This window comes from Anoplophora glabripennis, unplaced genomic scaffold (genome assembly GCF_000390285.2).
Source record: "Anoplophora glabripennis isolate ALB-LARVAE unplaced genomic scaffold, Agla_2.0 scaffold53, whole genome shotgun sequence".
NCBI lineage: Eukaryota > Metazoa > Arthropoda > Insecta > Coleoptera > Cerambycidae > Anoplophora > Anoplophora glabripennis.
The window spans coordinates 1,389,440-1,413,607 of NW_019416376.1; the positions used below are offsets into that span (position 1 = coordinate 1,389,440).

Consider the following 24,168-nt stretch of genomic DNA (forward strand, 5'->3'; position numbering starts at 1 on the left):
AAGCATAAACATAAATATCACTGTAATATTATGGTTAGAAATGTCTGCACAAGGAGATTGTATTGGTATGAATAACTTGAAAACGGCGAATCTTAGAGAAAAAATTCAAATTACCTTTTATACGTATTTTGTGCATTAGAATATAAATCCGTTACAACTTGTAAACATTTTTTTTTAACCACTTCAACACCCTTTATCTCTAAAACGGGGCCGTTCGTGACTAATGTTTATAAGGCTAACACATATTATTTTAAACAGATCTATCCGCCCTCGAAGTTTCCTGCATAAAATTTGGACCACCCTGTATATAACACAATATGTAATAGCTAAAACATTATTCAATCAGCCTAAGCACTATTTAACGTAATTTATTTTATATAGTACCTGTTACTTTTCCTAAAATGATGGTACACTTCCCGAACCGAACCAAAAATATCCATCTTATTATCATTTTTACCTGTTTGACCTTCAGCTCACCATTTTTCCGCAGCAACGAGTAGGAATAGAGACAACGCATACTTTTCTGTTTCTACTTCTTCCGAGGCTACGGATTCCGGAATTGTACTACATCAACTGGGATTTCCAGTTTGGCCAATTAACAAGAAAATATAATCTTTTAAGACAACGAGGAACAGAATTAAATTACTGCATCTGTTACAGTGTAAGTTTAGAGAACTGCTCCGTTATGAAGACGGAGAAAGTTACTTTTTAAGAGAGCAGCAACAAATCAGATCAACCTGAGAAATGTTAGTCTTCGTTACGGCGAGGAAAATATAGAATTAGAAATTAAGTTTTATGAAAAATAGCTATCTCTTTAAAGACAAAGTCTGGAACTAATAAATAAATAAATAAAAAATAGATGGAATAATGGAAGCTTGAAAGAGAAATATTTAAACAGGAATATTTATTATATTTATTAAGGATAAAGTGAATACGTGAAATATTTACGAACAAATCAAACACATAAAAGCAGACACTGTTCCTCTAATTTGTGCATTCAATCAAAACTAGTGCAAGTGCGTAAAAAATTGACTGTAACAAATCCGAAATATTAATTTATGATAAATCTGAAATTAAAAAAAGAACAGACAAACGAATTAAGCGATCCAAAACTTATTATATCAATAAACACTTTCAGAAAAAAAATGGCACCAAAAGTATCCGTGTTCCGGTAGATACAAAGCCGTCGAATCTTTTTTGTTTACATTAAAAACATCTTGAAAAAGGCCCGAAATTCTGTTATCTTAAACACTTTGGCTTCGATAAGATTCAGCGCAGAGGCATGTACTGGTATGATCATTTTCTACACCTCAAAACCATTTGTATGGGAAATTTAATACAGAGAGAAAATTCTTTAAAGAAATTATTTAGCTACCTTTAGTTCAAATCCAAAAGAAAGAATCTACTGTATTCCACAACGTTATTTTCTAAAAAGTTATCATACCCGTAAAAAGTTATTTAATTGACTGTAGATTTCAAAATTTGAACCATACTAAAACAAAGACTATTGGAGGTTTTTATATGAAATTGGTGCCTAAGCATTGTGAGGGGCTTTGACAATTTCAAAAACATAAATGTTACTAATAAAAATAATTTCTTGCCATTTTCGACAAAAGAAACAGAATTGGTATATTTAAAAAATCAGGAATCTATGGCTTTGTGTCCACTTGAAGGCAGACAGACCGTAGACAAAAAGGAGAAGCCTTAACAATAAACATGAAAAGTCTCTCAGCTACAAATTTAGCCTTTATTTTTACCTGCCTGACCTTACACAAAGTTATTTTTCCATCCGCACATAAATCTTAAGAGATTAAAATAATTATTCCCATTTTTTCCTCTTTAGCATTACTATCCATTAAACATCACGTTATACAAGACAGATGGATTTTCCTAATCGATTAATTAAACGGTATAAGTGACCCATGCTCTTTTAAATTCTTTAAAAATAGTTAACCTGACCAGGATCTTTTTCGCGAAATCTATCAGCTTGAATCAGCACGTGGTTAAATAAAATTGAAAGTCAGATAAGGAGATAGGGGAAAGTAAGTTTGCAGGAAAGACAGATAAACGAATATAATTAAAAGGGGACGTTGTGCATAAACTTTTCAGCACGTAGTCGTAAAAGAGAGCGCTCTGAACAACTAGTTCAATGTTACAAGCATTTTATATGCTAGGATTTGTCATAAACCAGGTGTAGGTCTTGTACTGCGAGAAAGATGAAGAATAATTCGAGGTATGTGCTTAAGCACAGTCTAATGATTCCAAACACTTGGATTTGCCTTTCTAGGCCGATTAGTCATCGCCATATGACTCAGCAAATGGTGACAGTTGAGGAAGGCATTGAAAATTAAGTTTTCTTCAATGTCGTCAATGTTAATAAATCAATTAATGCGGAAGGACATAATTAAGGGTTAAGCACATAGTTACCTTTGAGTTAATTAATAAGAAAATAAAACTGTTTTCCATGAAGTTCCATTTTGAAAGGTAAAGGTAATTTAGAAAATGTTCTTTTTTACCTTAGGTGTAATACACATTTTAATTATTTTGACACAAAAATAGATATTTTAACAAGTAGATCTTGAAACAGTTCTATTTTATTATGTCATTGTTAGTGTTCTACCAAAAACTGAAATATTTTTAGGCATGTAAATCTTAAGAACCTTTGGAAAGCAGAGAAAATTTTTGATTTTCTCCATTAGCGATTCTCAATTAACAAATTATAAGTTAATCAACATCAATTTTATGACGAAAATATGGTGCAATTTTCACTTTGATTTTAATTTATTTAGCGGCAGAGATACAAAGCTGGTCAAAAATATTAAGAAAACAGATTGTTTGCCTTGGAATTGGAAAACAAAAGAAAATCGGGCACGGAAGTGAGTCATCTGTTTTTCTCATTAGATTCCGCTTGTATCTCGAAAATGAAACGTTACATGTGTTTATCACCTTATGAAAAGTGTTTCAGCTTCACTCCGCATTTGATTCAATACAAAAAACTTTGGTGAATACTTAAAACAATAATTAATAAAGCAATTAGTAATAAGTCACTATTTTTTCAATATTTAAAGTGAAGAACGTCTTTAGATTAAATAATTTGTATAATTTAAGGCTAAAAAATTGTGGATGGTATAACATGATTCTCGCTTCACAATTATTGGTATAAAATTTGCATTAGATTATTACAAATACAATATACTACTACACAAGAAACTAAATTGCTTATTTGAGTTAACAAAGTCTTGTAAATTATGTTAATCAGCGTCTACATTTAAAATATTCTAAGCCTTATAAAATGTAAATGTAAAATATTTTCGGCTTGGCTAATTTTATTTATTTAAAAATGTGCGCTTATTAATAGAAGAATTTTAAAACGGAACAAAAAATAGGGACAAAAGGATACAACAATTAATCTCTTTTCATGCGGTATGTAAGTCGGGGACAATCCCAGAGGTTCTCAATATGTTTTAACAATGTCGATTGTTATTAATTTTAAGAGCTGTTTTGCAGACTCAACTATTCTTATTGTTAACGCTCTTCAGGTTTGTAAATAATTTGTATTTTCTTATTTTCCACGACGGATCGAAAGTTCTACCGCTATCACCTTAATATGTGCAGTGTTGTAGAAATTCCGATCCTGAAATGTGCTGACAACCCGATCCCTACGTCACTGTCAATAAAGCTAAGAAAATGCATTTTTTATACCTGCTAACTTACCTGGAGCTCGGCCTGAGAGACATCAATTTCCCCTTTGTAAACGAACTCGATGATGAATTTGAGGTCGGAGTAGCAGACGTCTTGAGGCATTATTATCGTTGGGTGCTTGCAGGGATTCTCTAACAACAGTTTCTGGAAATATGAGGAACATGCTGATAAGACTACCTGGAAAAAGGGAGAGTCATTGTTCTGAGTCTTCGCTTGTTTATTCTAGAAAATATGGGCTTTATCTCTTCACGAAAAGTATTGGGGATCTGATAGTACAGAAGATGTAATGAACAAAAATAGTTTTGAATTTTAAAGTGGTGTTTGGGGACAGAATTTTACACCTCCATATTCTGAGAATAAAATAAGTTATAGACAAGAAATTGTCCTTTTAGCAAGACAATGATAGAACAAGTAGATTCATTCAAGAAGTGGCGAATTTGTTTAGGTTTTCTAAAATAATTGTTTCCCGTAATGACAATTAAGAAACATTTTTAGAAAAAACTATTGAATTTCTTTTAATTAGTATGACACTTTTGCAATAAAGCAAAAATTCATTCATTTCTTAAAAAAATGGGTAGTACCTTTCGTTTTCAACAATCAATCCCCGAATACCATTTTATAATTAAAAAAAAATTAGTCCTTTACACCTCTTGCTACATCTATATGAAGTGTATGATATATATATTTAAATTTAAATAATAACAAAATCAGAAAAACATGTGGTAGTTGAAACTGATTTTCTTCGTACTTTTTGAACTGATGAAACAACAAAGAGATACCTAATAACCTTCTTAATATTATTGTTATTTATTACCATTATACTCGGTGATAAAATGAAAGTGCAATATAGATTTTCTAAACAACGCAAAAATACACTGAACACAGTAAAAGTTTATTACAGGTAGTGCCGTTATATAAACCGTGGATTATCTAGAAAGGATCGCAATCGTAATATGATAGGAAGTACATCTGATATAATTCATACATCTCTTAAACGCCTAAGATGCCATTAAAGCCAACAGGTAAATTTCAATTACCTGTACTTTAGGTTAGTACGTATGTTTTTTCATGTTCTATTATTTACTGATGGGTCGTGTCCCCGAAAACAATACTCAAATATTTAACCGCTTGAGGTTGAGCGAGACTTGTTAATTTGAAAGTCAAAATATTTACGTAGAACACATATTTTACACACGTTTTTAGTTTTCAGACGATTGATAGGCATCCGCACAAATTTTAGACTGACAATTTTCCTATATTGTCTTGGAGATGAGGTGTATGGTTCTTTAAAACTCGTTTTATCACCATGTTTATTAGCGTCGTTAATTCAAGACTTAAAAATCAAAATTATCTTTGGTCGATTGGAGCAATTCTATGGTTATTCTAAGAAATAATAAAAATGTGTTAGAATTTAAATAATTTCTAAATGCTGTGCCAATTTAAGAAAAGTGTCTATGACCATCAAGTGATTTATTCTAGGAAAACGAGAGTAAATTCGTTTCACATAGTTCGTAGTTCAGACACTGTATAATATATTTGACTATGCTGTTCATTCTATCATTTCAAATACTTGTGCTTTGTTAGAATTGAATTTTTAACGATTTTCCCCAAGTTCCTACCCGGCTAGATATTATTTTAAAATATAAATTCTACTTATACTCGTACAATAATTCCATAATTTATCTTTTAATAGTGTATTTATGGGCTTTATTGATTTTTATTTCGCAAATAATATCAAAGACAAAACGCAGCTACATTTATTACATTTAATGATTCTTCCTTTAATTTGCAGCGAATTCATATCGGTCTTGTAGGTTATCGGTATTTCAAAATGGTCCTTAGGGAAATTCTTGAGGTTTTGGTCTTTAAAAATTTTATTAAGTAAATTCTAATTCAGAAGAGAATTAAAATAATATCGTTGGGTACTCATATAGTCCACAGCTTCTGTATGGTACGACTGATAACCAACAATATCTCATGTTTATTGTGCAAATATTATATATTAAGATCCCAGTACTGATAGCATCGTTTATATTATCATAAATAACTGTATGAAAGATGTAATATAATTAAGGAAGTTGATGAGTTCAAATGTTACGTATTTATCTAGAATGTAACGTATTACAAAAGAGATTGCAGTGTATGTTTAGAATGTATACGGATAAAAGCTAGAATTGCCAAAACAGTACTACATTTTTATTTCAAATTTGGTCATTAATATGAAATCGAAACAATTTCTTTCAAAAGTTTCTTCTTTAGGTACTTACTGTTAGTATTAACACTTTATTCTATGTTTTAAAATTGATGTAAATTAGCAGCATAATATTTATGTTTAAAGTAACATAATTAAAATTATTAAATTTGAATGCATAACAAATATTTCATTTAATTCAGTAAATAAATAAACGACTTATATAATTTATTTAATATAATATAATAAATTTATCTTGTAAGATTGAGGAATAAGTTCACCATATATGCCATTATACAGGGTGTCTCATAATTAGCTGCCAACCCTGAACAGGCCGATTCTATGATCAAAACTAAGTAAAAAGTTCATATGAACATGGGTCCGGAAATGCTTACTAAGGGCCATGTTCATATGAACTTTTTTACTTAGTTTTGATCATAGAATCGGCTTGTTCAGGGTTGGCAGCTAATTATGAGACACCCTGTATAGGCATTTACCCTTAACTAATTTCTTACGAGTATTTTGATTTTTCCGTAAACACTTCTAAAATCAAAGCGATTAGGTAATTACAATGTAGGTATTGAAACTCTTTTAGTAGATAAGATGTGTTAGTTTTTGAAGATAACAATATCTCATATTATTGTTAAATTTCAGATCTTCAGAGTAGTTTTCTAGACAGGCACGACTGAGACAAATGTTTAATAATCAAATTAAAATTTACACTTTTTGTTCATCAGACCCAATTAGTTTCTTCTTTGGTGACTGATTTTTAACCTTTTGTCGTGATGTACGATTTTCTCCAATTACTTCTGGCGAAAACTGACACAAAGCTACCATTAAATGTGGAACATTGCATCTAATAAGAACCATTGTAATTTGCCAATATCCATAACAGGGAAGCCCAGAACGAAACTGATATTTCTCAGAAAAGTAAAAAGGTATTGACCAAATTGTGTCACAGTCATTTATTATTTAACGTTGACAGTAAACGAAGCGAAAAGTTTGTTGGAAATGCGCGCACATGCATAATCCCCAGGTACTTTCCACGACAGGAGTTATAGGGGCTGTATTGACCATTTACCCCACCAGGATATGTAATAAACGCAACTGCGAATTGCCTACACGTACGTTATGTGTGTTGAACAGTCGATTATGTATTCATTTATTTCAATATGGAAAAGTTAGGGTGATTTTTTTCTTAAAAAGCTAGGAATGTTAGCTTTGTATATACATCAAAATTAAATTATAATTTCAACGAATATGGACCAAAAATAACTTTAGTGGTTTGTAGATTTCAGATATATAAAGAGCAGTAAATAATAATAGTAATAGTAATAATTAACATAGCAAGGAGAAGCAAATAATACTTTTATATACACAAAGTCGTAAAAGTTATTATTCTGACTCATGAGCTCTATTATTTCTGTTTACAGCAAAACATCATTTAATAATTGTTTCGTCAAAACAAAACTTTTCTAATAGGCAATAAAAAAATGGCACACATTTTTTTCCATGAACGTTTTCACAAAATCTTACCTTGTGGGCTTTTAGTGATAAGTCATTACAGGCTAAAGTAACATCTACGAAAGCTTCATTCTGGAGAAGCTGGTGGAAAACCGAGGTCATATTGCTCTGATAATTGTTCCATCGCAGACAGTAATGCTGCCCAGACATCCTCCCTGCAACAATACAACAGGGTCAGCAAAGCCAGATGTAATTGATTTCATAATTTGCCGATGTTCCGAAATTATTGCAAAGTTACAAATACTCGTCTACAAAAAGTTAGCAAATCTTTTGGTTCCTTAACCTTTTGACATGTTTATGAATTGAGATATATGAAAGAATTTAAAAAAATAACAGCAACTTTAATATTTCCAGATATATTCAATTTATTGTTTTTCCAGATCCTTAAATATAATATTTACTGTATTATCGATGTTATACACGAATAACAAAACTCCAAGCACAAGCGCTTTGGTTAATAATTTAATCAATATAATATTTCACTCTCGTACCCCAGCTACCCCAACCATCGTACTTGGAACGGAATGATAATCAGCAATCATAGGAGGGTGAGGGTTCCTAGAACCCAAAACTATCGATAACGAAAGGAAATACGTGTTATGAGGGGTGTCTGAAAACGAAGGCCGGGAGTTTCCTTTAGGGTTGGTTCATGGACAGATGCACGTTTTGTGTTTGAATTATGGTTGAAAGAACATTCTACCTCCCTGTGTTTGTATGCCAGGTCTGTCCCCCTCCCGAGGGGATATAAAAGACGCCAGCTATTCAGTTAGTAACTTTCAGTGCCTTAGCCATCAAATCGATCCATGTTGATATTTCTCTCGAAATACTATCAACGTTTCGAGATTAATATAGAAACATTGTTTTGTCCTTAATATTTCTCCACGCCTTTGAATAACTAGGAAACATTTTTGTATTAGGTATTTATACTAAAAATAATGGAAATTTTTAAATGATTGTAGGCGTAAATTGCCCGCCCAGCGTTTTGTTGTCATATCACATCAAGTGTAATGTTATTATGTTGTTCACCGAAACTAGGCCAATGTCAGAGGTCATTGGTACTGATGTGCACAAACTAAACACAGTGATTTAAAATAAAAGTAACACTTTTTATTAAAAAATGTTTAATATCTCCTTAAAAGTGAAGTAAAATATGATATTTACCATTTACCTGACATTCTAGTGGATATGAACTCTTAAAAGAGTGTTAATTCCTGTTAGTATCGCTCTTATTATTTTCGACCAAATACTGGTAATTTTATATTACTAAGTTGCCTTAAGCAAAATCGATTGGGATGGCCTTTGCTATCCTTCTACGACAGATAAAAGGACGCCAAAAGAAAATAAAATATGAGAATATTATGATGGTTAAGAAAAATGGTAATCTCGATATGAAAACAAACAAAAAACTGCTATAGAAGTACAGATAAAGAAAACTAGTACGATTATATTTATAAAGAATAATAATTACAAGTATGAGTGTTTGGTGGACATGGTGATCTTACGGATGAACTCATGTCAAGGTGTTGGACGTCATAATTTTAATGTGAAATGTTCTTCTTTTTATCGATATTATCCACCCCACAAACTTTAAGTTACAACGAGTACAAAAAGTTGTCGAATTTGTTATAAAACCTGTATTGACAGCTATTACAAACAGATTGTGTTATTTTTATAACATGTAAGAATTAATTTCCATTAAGTAGTATTTTTTCTGTCTGTTGTACTGAATTCCAAAATAAATCCATTATTTTTGCAATTAAATGGGCTTAATTTTTGAGTTGCACATATTGTTTAGAAGTAAGTTATAAAACAAAGAATGTGCCTTGGGTTGGGAATTGGGACCTAGTAACTTTAAACGAAGCATTTTTTAACCTAAATTCATTTGTTTTCACTTGACAAATGTGGTTGTTGTATGTACGACCACTGATTTCCGAAACACCCTGAACAAGTGCGACTGAAAATATTTTACAGTTTCCGTTGTTAATATGTATGTCGTAAAAATTTGGTATGGAGATAGCGCACGCAGTATGTATGTCTCTTTTTTGGAAGACGCCAAGCCAGCAGCAAGGTAGGTACCCGGAATGAGGCATGGTTTATGTTGAGCTAGCCAACTGGCTGTAGCCTGCTGGATACCGGTTGAAACAGGCTTGTGAGAGCCGAGAGAGACGGAAGAAGGCAGGCACAAAGAAAACCGTTGAAAACTGTGATGCGTAAAAGCCTGGCGACAGAGACGTCTCAGGAAAATTCTCGTAGAAGATTCCATTTCTCGAATTTTCTCTACATCTCTTTCTCCTCGATAAATTGTTTAACAGCGAAACGTGTCAACTAGTATTTGGATTTAAAATGCGTACAACTTATCATTCGACATTTATCATCCAAGATTTGAGTAATCCAGTAATGAGACAGCTGATATCATGACGTGTATTGACGTTATAAGTACTTTGTTTACGTCTCCAAATTCTGCTTTCGTTGTTAAAAAATAATGTTAAGCAAATGGAGAATGATAAAGTGTCAGTAACAAGTATATTTAAAAAATTAGAATCTATTTCAATGACATGGTAAGTATCTATAGTCCCATTTTCAAAACTGATGGTTCTTAAATGGAATATTCGACCTAATTAAATTTTTTGAAATAGAACTCATTGACTTTAACTTACGAGCAAAGATTCAACCATTCTCAAATACCTGAGACACTAAAATAGGGAGATAGAAAAAATGGAAAACTTATATTTTGCATAAGAAAGTTTTAATAACAAAATTTATTCGAAAACCTATACTCAAAATTTGGTAGAATTTAAAAATATAAAATTTTCATTAAAAAACGCTTTCAATTCAATAAAAATTATATATTAATTTGTGCAATGTCAGTAGTTATATTTAAATATTTATAAAACAGTAATAAATGCCACAACACGGTTTTAAAAACAAAAATTAGCGAAAATAATATTCTCATTGCTCTGGAAATAATTTTTAAGAATATCTGATTGAAATTCAAGAAAATTTTGAATACGTGTAAGTTTATTTAGACGACTTTTTGTTTGTCTTTTCCGGATATTTTCGGTTATTTTTTTAATTAAAAAATGTGGCATTCTCGCACAAACGTCACTGGCACTGGTACAAGTAGAAATATTCGGATCACGCCAAAAAATGCACATTTGCCCCTCCAAGCGTTTTTCAAATTTCGAATTAATATCTTTTTAAGTCTCAAATAATTCACTGTAACTCGGAATCGAAGCATACTTCAACCTGCGTTTATATGCTTTTTTTCACAAAATAACTTGAGCAACCACCCCCTAAAACAAGGGTCGGCAACTGGCGAACCGCGGTCCAGGTCCGGACCGCGGAAGGTAAAATACTGGACCGCCAAAAATGTTTTGAAAGTATAAATTATTCAAATAAATTATTTCAAAAATGTTTTTTTACGTTTAAGTGCCAATCTTATAATTTTTTCTAGTATTTTATAATTGTGTGAGTGTTTTGAGTTCTTAATTAATAAGCAGATTAAATTGAGTCCAAATTAAAATAAAAAAATAAGAAATATGAATTTTTTTCTGGACCTCGTTAAAAATTTTCAAAAGTATCCGGACCCCACCTAAAATTACTTGCCGACCCCTGCCCTAAAATATTTCGCACTTATTTACAAATACCATGTAGTTTTTAAATACCTACATAATTATATTACAGTGACAGTGACAGTTTCCTTAAGATGTACAAAAATTCAGAAATAATCTGCATTTAGACGGTTTTCACTGGTCCAAACATTTATTAGGTTACATTTGGTGATTATATTCACATTACATCGCTCTTGCCTGGACGGGGCTTTAGATGTGGTGTTAATTGTTTCAAAACTGCTGAACCCGAACGGTCCTGCACGCTGACTGCCATAAAACGTCTTGCCTTGTGCCTTGCACAAGGAACGACGGAAAAAGGTCTAAAATCGATAGGGGGCGAATGAAGGAAAAATAAAAACCCGCTAGGGCTCCTCGAACGAGAACGAAATAAGAAACGATAGCGTTTCCAGTTATTCCATAAGGTTGTCTCCTTCTAACAAAAGCAGGAGGTGTTCAACCTGAAAGATACTGGGCTGCATCTGTTTCTAGAATCAAAATAACTGAATTATACTTCCAGTCAAATATAACAGTTTTTTATTCCGTTTTGCCATATTGAGATATAGACAAGGAAAAGAAAATGCAAAATTTTGACGAGGTGTTTAAAGCTTTTAAGAACGAAAACTGAAAAAGTTTTAGAAATAACTACCAAATAAATGCTATAAAGAAGGCGACAAATTCGGAAATAAATTATCCCAATTTTGCAGTGAGAGATAGTTACTTTGAGACATATGAGGTTAATTGTAAATAATAAAATACCAAGGTAGGTATTTAAGTAGATTCGGTTAGTCAGACAGTTATAAATAATTTCTTCCAAGATTATCTAGGTTCGCGATTATCCCAAAATTGTGTTTGTTACGCTGGATTTTTCATAATGAAACTATTCAGATCAAATTAAAAGAAAGCTTTGTAATTTTGAATAGGGTTCGAAAAGTTATCATATCAATAGACGGATCATCTCTTCTTTCACGAAAAACTATAGCCACTACAAAGCTGCTGGACTTCAAAATGTCTTAATTTGACTGAACATATGCCAAGATTTGTTGCACAAAATTATTTTTATTGTCAAGTCGTAACTTAGTATTAATAAAATCGTGTTTTCTTTTTAAAGTAGATTGCAGGAAATATGATCCATTTTTTGCACACGACAAAAAAATATTTAAATAAAATTATAACTGGTGTATGCACTTTTCTTAATATAATGTGGTGAATATTTAGTAGGTACGTCAAAAGTTGAATTAAAAAATTCAAACCGTTATTGAGATCAAGAAGAGATAAAACTAATTTCAATACCCTAATCTGAGAAACTGTCTGCTGAAGTTTTTCGCACTTATTATAAAACATCATGTTTATCTAAAAGTAATTAATTGCAGTAGAAAATTTGATGTACCTATAGGTACTATGTATATAGCCAGTTTCCTGAAACCTATTATTCGAAAACCCTTAAGCAGGTAGAAAGATGGTTATTATCTCCCAAAATATCCTGATGGAAAACAAGGGTGGGCAAACCTCTTTTCGAGAGGGCGGGTATGGAATTTTCTAGATAATCCAGTGCTGATATTCAAATTTTGTACCATCAGAACTGATAAAGTTGAATACTGGATAAAATATAAAATTTTTTTCTAAAAATTTTTTTGTTCGTAATAAAAAGTGACGACTAAGAGATTCCATACAAGATATTTACACGAATGCAACTTGTGTTAAATACGAAATAATCAAATTAAACAGAGGATAATTTTAATTTATAAAAAGACTGTGTATTGCTATAGATGCATATTAATATTATATGAAGGTAGGTATATATTCCTGAAGATAATAATATATTTTCTCAGCCGATTTCATCATATCTAAACAACTAAGATTACACAGATATGTACATCTATATTCTGAGAAAGAATCACATATCTACTAGTCTGTTACTTAAGAAATATTTTAATTATTAACGTTAATTAAAAAGATTACAATATTCATTAAGCCCTTGTTCTATTATACTACTTTAACATTAATTAAAAATGCAATTTTCAACGTAGAAAAAAAAACTAAACGTAATTTTTCAAAGGCATTTTCTCAGCCGAATAATGTTCGTAGAACAGGATGATATTTTTTTGCATAGGCAGAAAGGGAGAAAAGTGTTTAGAAAATTAAATTGTCATACTTTCTGAAATACCTAAAACGATAAAATGAACACATATAATTTCATCAGATAAGTAAATATGTTTTATCAAGTTATCGTCCTACAAAAAATAATTAACGCATTTTAGGTATATCTTCTACAGTCTCAAATTTTCATGAACTGCGTTTATAACATCACTAATTCTACAACGGGTTTTATTTTAGGGACAAATTAGCCTAGTTGTGATTATTACCCCCTATTACAACTCTTTCCACAATCTATTATGGTACTAAATTACCAAATATGTATATCCTATTCCTATAAGATTTAGAAAGACGTAATACCCAGAGAAACCTATAAACGTTTTCCGTGTGCATTAAATCTCATTAAATTTATGTATTCCAAAGTAAATATTTAAGTAGAATTTTAAAGCTTCGAGTATTATTCAAAACGCAACGTAAACACAAGTCGAGGCAAAAATTTAATTTCTAAGCTGAGAATAATTACCCGGGCAGCTAGAAAAGACGCATTAGCATACAGACAGGTACAGTTTAATTGTCAGACGGTTAAAAAACCTCGTTTTAATCTCTTAATTTATTATACACTCGCGGAAACAATTTCTTACTTATCGATTAATTTCTTTTATGTTTATTGAGCTTTTACATTTATTTATACCATCGCGTTTTGTAGACGTTAAAATAATGTATAACAGACATCAGCTGGAGCAAATTTAAAATCAATTTACCACATGATACAGCAACGGAAAACCTATGTTTGGCTTTCCTGTCACGAAATCAGGTTTATTTCGAATGACTCTCAGTAAACATCTCTCGTACCAGTACAATTATTTGTAACTGCCTATAGATACAAAAATAAATTAATTAAATATCTGAAAATTTCTGTACATAACTACACCATCTCAATTTGAAGTTAAACTGGAATCACATAGTTATTATGCCAAAAATGCAGTGGCGGGTCGTGCGGGGGGCTTTAAAATGCCTCAATTGAACATTGAACTCTACTTTAGTTAATTAATTAATGCTCTTGCTACACTCGCACCGTGTATAAAATGTGTTTTTTCTGAGATTTTGATTTCTTTCGAAATTTGAAACCCCACTTTGAAGGCCTATAACTTGTGAGAAGTTATAGGTGTAGCTTAGTATAAAGGTAAGTTACGTTAAATCCCCATATTTTGGGTTTACCCTACATGCTCTTGCTCTGTGTCGGTTCTTATGCTAACACCCTGTATCTTACCATAAGAAATTCAGGTATGTATAAAGATAAATGAACCAAACATCTTAAATTTATGTATATGTACGAAGTTATCCGCTGAGAATTTTTTGCGAAACTGAATATAAAGAGATAAATAAGTATAGGAGTACGCAAAAGATAAATAAAAATTTATCTGTCATTAGGCGTCTACTTTTGGTTAGGATACTAAAAAGATTAGATATGAATCTGTTATTTAACACATTTGGTAACGTATTACTGATTTATTTATAGAACGGAGTGGTGTTTAGTTTACATCGTATATTGCCGGCATAACATTGCGCTGGGATTTGTTTTGGACGAAGAGAATAATAATGTGCCGATTACGCATACTCGAGAGACGCATGCATGCGTAGAATTGCGTGGGGAAGGTCGGCGCCAAAGTGTATTTATTTAAACCGTACAGTTTTAGAGCCTGAAAAACACGGTTTGTGTACCTAATTTTGGGTGTCTTTGCATACAGTCGGTTTTATGGAATAAATTGGTGTGCAGATGACAGCTTATAAAAGAGAAAGCAAAAAGCATCTTAAAAACTAGGGCAATCTATTTCCGGAAAGAAATGACAGAATAGGTAAAAAATTGAGAGTTTCAGGCATTGACAGGACTCTTACCTGTTTAGCCGTAAATACCCAGATGACACAAATAAACATGCAAAACAAACAACACGGATCAATTCGCGATAAAAGACAAGACCGCAGTGGAAAACGGACTGTACGATTAGAAGAGACAGGCTCACTATTTTGTTGTGGATCAAATTCGTTTCTCTCCTCTCATCTCTACGCTCTCTCTTTCAAGTTTTCACCGTCCTCTCTCTCTTCCATCCACTTCTACGTCGCTGAGAGGAATAGTCGGATCCGAATAAACGCAACGGTTTCGTGAAGCTTGTCCCGTAGTCCAGTTAGCAGCGAAAGCTTTGGATACTATTGGTAGTTCTGATGGCGTTGCTGCGCAGAGCACCACTGAGCGTTCGCGTGACGTCACTTGAGTTTCGTTTGTCGTACACCGGGTATTCCTCCGGCTGCAAAATCTCATCGATGAAACCGGTCGCTTTTAGTTTAAAGCCGCCCTAAGAAGACTTAACACTGTTTTTCGTCGTCTCCTGAAAAGTTATATTTCAAGTGAAAAATATTGTGATATTTAGTTATAGTGTGCCAAAATAGGTAATTACTATTGTTTCTTAATTGCTGACAATAAAATCGCCGCGATCGGATGATAATTGTCGAAGTTTCGACTTGTACGTTGTACGGTACTTTGGGCAGGGAAGCTTTCTTGACACGTCGAGCTTTTTCGTAGTTGCTTGTTTCCCGGAAGCTTTTATGTAAATAAACCGTTGTATTTTCATGAATACATTGTTACGGTGCTATTTTCGAGAATATTTATGTAATTCAGTAACGCTTTTTTGAATATTTGTGAGAGACGCCTCGCCATTTTTCCATGTTGGTTCGGAAAAGCGGCCATTGTTGGTACCCGAAGCAGTGGATACGCTTTCCCTTGCCCCTCCACTGATGACGTGTTTCCTTTGAGCTTAACGACGCTTGCGTGACGTGATTAAATTGTAAAACGGAGGCGAAGGCAAGCCATTGCATCAATTGAAAATTTTATTAACTGATTTAGCTTCCGTATTTACATTTTTCTTGGTGTCCTTGTCTTTAACGAGCTTTGATTACAATAGAGTAATGGTAATTTCTGTGGCGTGTTCATTATTTTATTTTTAATTTACAGTTAAAAATGGATGACGACCAGCAGTTCTGTTTACGATGGAATAACCACCAGTCAACATTAGTAGCGGTTTTTGACACATTATTAGAAAACGGAACTCTAGTAGACTGCACACTGGCAGCAGAAGGAAAATGCCTAAACGCACACAAAGTAGTTTTATCTGCTTGCAGTCCATATTTTGAGGTGAGTTCAGTTCCGATTTAAATAAATTTTTGTTTTATTTGTTTGTGTTCTATAATAGTTACCACATGGTGAGAAGTATTTAATTTGAGAGATTATTTCCGCTATAACACTTACTGATTTATTTTTTGTTTGTTGAAAAGAGAACTATGGTACTGGCTATAGTGTTTGTTAATATGTAACTTGAAATGTATAAGTACTCGTGTAAATTTTATAGAAGTTTGGTGTTCTGGTTTCTGTGACAAATATCGTACTGCACAACTTTTTATTCATGTCACAATTGTTGATTGTGATTGGTCGTTTGTGGTACTGCCCACAGATATACAGCTGTATTTTTTTACTTTAATCAAAAATTGGAGTCTGTGATACTGTTCATAGATTTGAAAACCTTATAATTCTCAATTTTTAACATTTTATGGTTATTGACTTAAGCTTAATAAATAAAATTAGGAACGTCTGCTCGGCTTCTATTTGATTGTGCCCAAGTCTTTCATAGGTTTAATTTTGTACTGGTGATACTGCTCACAGTTTGTTTAAAATATGGTTATAACGAATCGATGGTACTGTCCATAGATTGAGTTTTTATTCTGAATAATTTGAAATTAAACTCTGTGATACTGTTCATAGAATATATTTGGTTGAAGTTCCTTCAAACTGCCGATTTCATTTTTTTTTAATTTTTGGCGGTTAATTGTTCGTAAGATACCCTGACACTTCATTGGTCTTACAGGCGCTGCTGTCACGACACTTTGACAAGCACCCAATCCTCATTCTAAAGGATGTAAAATTCCAAGAACTGAAAGCGATGATGGACTATATGTACAGAGGTGAAGTGAACATATCACAAGACCAATTAGGTGCACTTTTGAAAGCGGCAGAGTCCTTACAAATCAAGGGACTGTCGGACAATAGAAAAGGTGAACCGGAAAGGAAAACGGCACCTGTCCCGCCACCGCCCAAGAGTCCTCAACAAACGTCGGCATTACCTAAAGTACAAGGTCTAACGATAGAACAACGCAGTAGGGACGACAGCAGGGAAGGGAGTTTGTCGCCGGGGCCGCGGAAGAAAAAAAGGTTAAGGCGAAAGAGTGAGGAACTAGACAACCATGACGCCTCAAACTCATCAGAATCTCACAGCCTACCCGCCCAAAACATTCCTTCGTCGTTACCTGCCGCATCCAAAATTAATGCCGATGTGCCTGAACCCGTAGAAACCAAATCCGATATATTAAGGCATAAACAACCTGACGATATTCCCCAAGTTCCTATAATAAAAGAGAAAATAGAAACCCATACAGAACTGATGCTTGAACCAAAGTCTGAATATGTAGAGGAAATGAACGAGGACAGTATTGAGGATTTGACGTTAGATGATGATGACCTTAGTAATATGGAACAATTAGAAGATCAAGCAGGGCCTAGTCATGGCAACGCGGGTGAAGGATCCAGTCAAGGTAATATACACATTTTTCTACTTTTCAACTCGGGGAATTCCATACCGCTGACGAAACTTTCTACTTTTTAAATGAAATTCCAAAATTGTTTTAATACTTTCCCGAAGAGGGAACATTTTTTTAATTGCAAAGTTATCGTTACAAAATTCTTTCTTGTTCTTAGTTTAAAAATTTCCTTAATGTATACAGGGTGTTAAAATGTTTCGAAAAATTTAAAAATTGCTAGTTATCTGAAATTTTGAAAAATCTAGTGTTACTAAGGTGTGGTAATGTATTTTTTTTTCTAGCAGTTATTTAGCTTTTGACGCCGATTCTCTTAATTCTGCCGGAATTCAGTTAGCAGTTGATAAATTAAATTTTGTTGATTTCAGACTGGAACTTTTAGTAACTGCGGAGTCGTAAAATTTTACTGCATTTTTCGGTTCATTTATTAAATTATTAATGTATTGTAGAGTTACTGTAAACTTTGAAATTCTACTTGTGTATTTTAACTTTTGAATTCTGGATTTTTTTTGGAATTGAAACGCCACCTAAAAAATACACGAAGATTGGTGTCGTTTCTAACGTTGAATTTCGAGCAGGATTTCAGAATTAATTGTAGCTACACGATTTAATAACGGAATGGTACAATGCTGTGACATTTTTACGACTTGCCTTCCTGGAAGTCCCTTTTTGAAATCGATGGATTTTAATTAGTTACTTGGTTCTTGCAATAATTATGAGAATTGTAAATGTTTCTAAGCCATATAACTGTATGAAATTTTATTTACAATACTATTTCTTGCAGTTGTTAACATAATTTTTTGGTTACACCTATTTTTTTTTTGAGATGCTACTAGTTTTTGAATTTTTGTAAAAATTTAACATTGGTTTGTAACATTTTTTCTAGAACGAGTACCCATTCCAGGTTGTTATTTATTCTTATTTTCACAAAATGAGAGTTAAAACAAAAAAACGTGTACGGTATTTGAAAACTGCAAGATATATTTAGTATATAAATTTCATTAAAATATTGTGCATAATTTCATTTTGGTTATAGTCTGATTCAAAATTCAGTGCAAATAATTTAAGGGCGTATTTTTTGAGGTCGAAGTGAAATTTTTTTTTCCTATAAATGCGGGTCCACAAATGCTTAGTTTTCGATATACAGAATGTTTAGTTTTTTTGTTCGATTTCTTACAAATAATTTCCCAACAGATTTGAATGTTAGCATAAAACCTGAGGTACGGTGTTTTTAGGATGCATAAATTTAAATATGCAATTGCTTTTGACGCTGCTCGTAGAGGGCGCCACCTATAAGGGTACGCTTGATTAAATTGGTCCTAATTTTTTTTTACTATCCTGACATTGACATTGATGTTTGGTATTTGCGTTCATTCCTCTATCAATTTTAGGCAATAAAGGTATATTTGGTCGAAATCCCTCTGACTAAGCCTTTCCGAGATATTGGCTCAGTGAACAGTTAAATGTACACCATAGTTTTAAATTTTAACTATTTTTGTTGAGAAATTTTAAAATTTATTTTCACCATCATATCAATGCACAGTGATCTTGAATTTTAACTATATTTTTTTCATACAACTACTTCTTCGAGAAAATAACTGGTGACTAAACGGTAGTATTGTTACTAGTCGGCAGTCATTTTCTCCAAAATGGTTGTATGAAAAAAATGTAAAGAACTAAAATTATTCAAGATCAGTGCATTACTGATTAGATGATACAAATAAATTTAAAAATTTTTCACATTAGTCACTAAAATTTGAAAATATGGTGTACTCTTCATCAGCCAATATCTCGGAAACGATTGGTCTTAGAGATTCCGACCAAGTATACCTTTTTTGCTTTAAATTGATTGGGGAATGTATGCATTAATACGAAATATTGTGCAGGGTAGCAAAAAAGTTAGTTCCAAATTGAAGCCTACCCTTATATGTGGCACCCTCTACAAGCAGTATCGAAACCAATGACATTTAAATTTATCCTAAAGAACCCTTTTATCCCGTTTTCTGACGACATTCAAATCCGTGTGGAAATTATTTCTAAAAAATCTTTATAATAAGAAACTTTAACACCGTGTATATCGAAAACGAAGCATTTGTGGACCCACGTTTATAGGATAAAAATATATTTTGACCTCAAAAATATGCCATAAATTCTTTGTACTGAATTTTGAATCACCCTGTATTTTAAGTCCATTCTATTTTTTGTTCAAATAAATATTTAAAGTTAAATTTGTAATATTAACACTGAAAGCAAACTAATGGGCTTTCCTCGAATCTGCGCCAGAGCCTTTTAAGGGTTTTCTGTAAATTATTTTCCTACCAGATTTCTTTAAAATTTTTTGATTCATAATTTTATTTATATTTTTACAAATTTATTTTATGTATTAACAACGTATCACATTCAGTTTTACTAATGTATGTAAAATAAATTTATAAACATATCTTCAATTACGTCAAAAAATTTAAATTAACTATTAAAAATAGAACTGCGGAAGGAAATTCTTTTCAGATTTGGACAGTCTTTTGAGATGCCAAAATATTTTATTTGATGGCAGTATAAACATTTCTTAATTGTGAAGTTCTCTACTTAGGAACTTAACAATACACGTTTATAGTGCTGCCGATCAAATTTAAAATATTCATTTAATTGCTTTTAGTGAAATATTTGCAACTGAAGTCTCATCGCATTGTGCTATTTAGAAAATAATTTCTTTATCTGATCTCTACTTTGGATTGGAATAGAAATTTATTTCTTTAATTTACATAAATGCGTATGTGACTATTTTAGTATCACATTTTGTATTTCGCTAAGGGCGGATTATCTTTTTATTCTATCTGTATACACAAAATACATCTTTGCAGTTTTTACATTTTTTTTGTTGGGTTGTGAAAGAAGGAATCTTTATTAATGCAATTTTTAAATTTCCGAAACATTTTTGTTTTGAGCACAATATTTTACGTTTATTTGTGAAAGTCTTGCAGAAAAATTGGAATTCCTCGGGGTTAACTAGGCAGCTGTTTGGTGGAATTTAAGAGGAGTTGTTGGTTATTTTTAGATGAGTTCACCTACAACTCCCCATATCCACCTTATAGCAATAGCCAATTATTTGGGAAGCCCGAGTTCGACATACAGCCTCTGTCGGATCAGTTACGGGGTCGATTTAGAAAGTATTCGAGAAAATCTGTGAGCGCCGCTTTAGACGCAATTTTAAATAGGGGCGTTACCGTAACACAGGCATCTTTTGATTACCAGATTAAAAGAACTAGTTTGCAACATTATCTAAAGAAGTTAAATATTAAAATTAAAAATTGACGTTCAATGTTATATTAGGACAAAGTAGAGGCTAATTTATTTTAAAAGTTCATAAGATTTTCATAACTTGAATTATTTCTCATTTTTTGCAGTTTGTATAAATTTAATATGCTAATTAAATTTTTCATTATATTACATTAAGGGATTTATAAAAAATGTTTCTCGTTCTCATTAGTTTTCAAAATTAAAATGATCATTGTAAACTTGAAATTGTTAAATTTATTTTCTATATTTCATGTGAAATAAATTCTACTTTGATTTATTTTTACTGAAATGTAGAAATGAGTCCAATTTTCAAAAGACAAACTTGAAAAGTTTTACTTTGACTTTTCTGTCGGATTTGATTTTGAAATATTGGTAGTTTTCAATGATACACATTTTTTTTGTCTGTTCAGTGAAAAAAATTTAAGTAATGAAATCAGCCCTTGTGCCAATAACTAGTCGAGGGTTGTTTTTATGAAATTATTTGTTAATGATTTCAGAAAAATTACCCCAATTGATTGTTTTGGTGCGAAGGTTAAATTAATTTTAATTTTTTTTCTGAAATAAACAAAAAAAATAATTGGTTAATTTTAATGTAAATAATTTTTAGAATAACTCGTGAATAGTGTGTGAAAAATGAGAAATGTTTAGAAAAAATATATAAATGTTTCTGAAATGCATAGTTAAAAGTAAAGCTTGTGAATAAAGTCAGTAGTAGCTCCTTTTCTTAATTGAATGCAAATAAAAACGAATTATTCAAGTCTCGAGTTTTTCTTCGATTGCAAATTGGTTTGGTTTTGTCAATGTTTCTATGGACTATTACAGGTTTTGGCGGGTGGCATATGGGTAATCAAAGTCAAGATGAAGTATTTTTGGCCGCGCAAGAGGCCGTAGGTGCACATCGTGATTCACAAGGTAAGATTTTTGTTTTAATTATTTAAGCTTGTCTGTTGATTTGAACCAAAGTTGATTATTTATTTTTTTTATATTTTTTCCTCAAACAGTTCCTTTTTTTTTTGGTTCAGGTCGGTCGACAAGTTTTAACGCTTGCAAATTGTATGGCAAAATTAACACCTGAGTTCCAGTCTCTGATTTTGTTTTTATTTTCGGGTAGCTTTTGGTTATTTTTACTTATGTTGCTTTATATACACTTGGTTGCTTTTTATTTGGTAGTAGTGGCTTGTAGGTATTTAGTTTATCCAAAAAATTGAACCCTTCTCCCTCCATTGACGACAGAGAACATCATTTAGTGTTTAATTTAGCTGGCGGTCATTTAGGAAATTCGAATAATACTGCTCTTAAATGTTATGGCTTAATTAATAATTAATGTGTGAACCCAATATGCAATTATATACAGTTTTAACCAATATGCAATTGTAATTTAAATTTTATAGTGTCATGATTATTTGGATAGATTGGGAATTGATAGATTGGCTGTTTTTTTGCATTTATACTGTTAAATGCATTTTGTTACATTTATACTGTTAAATGTAACTACTAGCTATCCCTTACAGAAATTGGCAGCATTTATACTGTTAAATGCTAATTTTGATATATATTATTAGTGAACAATTAGTTTTATTTTTAGTAATCAAGAACACAAGTGGTTTCTCATGATTTCTGCAAAGGTAAGAAGGGGGAGAACGGAATTAAAATCAGAATGTTCCCATAGTAATAAATTAGGCGATACAATGTTTTCCTAGAGACATTATTTTGCGCAATGTGCAAGTTGTTCTATTACCTTACATAAAGCAATTTGTACATTGCCGTGAATTTCGTTTAGGAAGAACTATAAAATTTTTCTTTGAAACTGGACATGGTGAACATTTTGGTTTTTTAATCAGAGACTGTGAGGTCTCGGTGTTTGGAAAAATAAGTTTCTCCCGCTTGTTACAAGTTTTTAATTTACATTTTTGACATTATTTTTAACACTCCCCACTCCAAAAATTTTGCCATACAAATGCAAGTGCTTTTTTTGTTTGGGTTTTTGTAATTTAGGGCCTGGACAAGCGATATTCAACATTGTTTTTCAAATCGTCTTATTTTGGGTATTGTTCATGTCTTAAGTGTCGAGTATCGTTTGTACTGTGTCGTATCTTTATATTGTTGGCCTTCTATCTCATGTATCTTCAACTTTTTCGGTCTAACATGTATTTTTATCATGTGCATGCTTTTATAAATATATATGTACATTAGTTGTTTTTTTGCAACATGGCTAATTTTAGTCTTGTTGCCTGTTCTTGTTCTTTTCAGCATCTATTATGTTTTATTAATAGATTCTGACTGTTGAGTTTAATTGTATAACATTTATAAGCAAATTGTTATACTGAAGTTGGCTGCTACTTTTCTCATCACATGCTATTTTCATGTGATGACTTTAAAGCATTACATGAATTCATGTAATGTGAAAGTGCTCGTGTAAAAACATTTTATGTAGTTCCGTGCATTTGCATGGAATGAGGTAAAGTTTTTAATGTCCAATTCCATTACATAAATTTTTTAAACTGATCATAAATTACAAAGTAATTTATTGTATTCTGAGTGTTTTAAATGTTATTTGGAGTTTGAGAAAATATTTTTATTTCCTCCTAACGACTAAAATACTAAAACACTTGATGCAATTTACTTTGCAGTTTATGTCAATTCAAAACTAATATGGATGGAGTTAGTCATATTTGTTATATTTTTTGTTTTTACTGTTTTAGTAAAAACAAATAAAAGGCATCTAAATTAAAAAAATAAGTTTTGTAAATTCAAAATATTTTTATAGATTTTCAGGTAGAGATTTTCATATCGTACTAAAATTGTTAGTGGCGATTTTTTTGTAGCTGTGCATAATTTTGTACAGTGAGGTAATATTTTTGTTTGTAATGATGATTTGTCATTACTGTTTTTTAACTCCTCAGTGCCGTTTCTGTTTGTAGATTTTTGTCTACAATGATATACTGTCGGAAATTATTTATTTCTGGCATGTTTTCAGATATTTTGCTATTTGCGAAAATAAATTTATCAAATATCAAATCCTTGTGCCAAAAAGGATTAATTGAGAGTTGTTTTAATGGAATTATTTTTACCTAACTGAAAATCTCGTTGCTTTTTTTCAATGAGCTT

At 31.8% G+C, this 24,168-nt stretch overlaps 2 protein-coding genes across 5 annotated transcripts in view; one reads left to right on the forward strand and one right to left on the reverse strand.

The window, feature by feature from the left end:
* The window catches only part of LOC108905598 (protein tramtrack, beta isoform-like), a 56,141-nt gene extending 41,009 nt beyond the window's left edge, over window positions 1–15,132 (reverse strand). For all 3 annotated transcript variants that reach the window (XM_018708546.2, XM_018708545.2, XM_018708547.2), the window contains exons 1-3: window positions 15,019–15,132; window positions 7,430–7,572; window positions 3,715–3,879 (exon numbers count right to left, since the gene is read on the reverse strand). In XM_018708546.2, the coding sequence (XP_018564062.1) occupies window positions 3,715–3,879; window positions 7,430–7,567 (303 nt within the window). In that variant the 5' untranslated portion in view covers window positions 7,568–7,572; window positions 15,019–15,132. The remainder of the gene's footprint in view (window positions 1–3,714; window positions 3,880–7,429; window positions 7,573–15,018) is intronic.
* A 330-nt stretch (window positions 15,133–15,462) lies between these two features.
* The window catches only part of LOC108905534, a 296,022-nt gene continuing 287,316 nt past the window's right edge, over window positions 15,463–24,168 (forward strand). For both annotated transcript variants that reach the window (XM_023454318.1, XM_023454317.1), the window contains exons 1-4: window positions 15,463–15,567; window positions 16,130–16,309; window positions 17,037–17,760; window positions 21,883–21,972. In XM_023454318.1, the coding sequence (XP_023310086.1) occupies window positions 16,136–16,309; window positions 17,037–17,760; window positions 21,883–21,972 (988 nt within the window). In that variant the 5' untranslated portion in view covers window positions 15,463–15,567; window positions 16,130–16,135. The remainder of the gene's footprint in view (window positions 15,568–16,129; window positions 16,310–17,036; window positions 17,761–21,882; window positions 21,973–24,168) is intronic.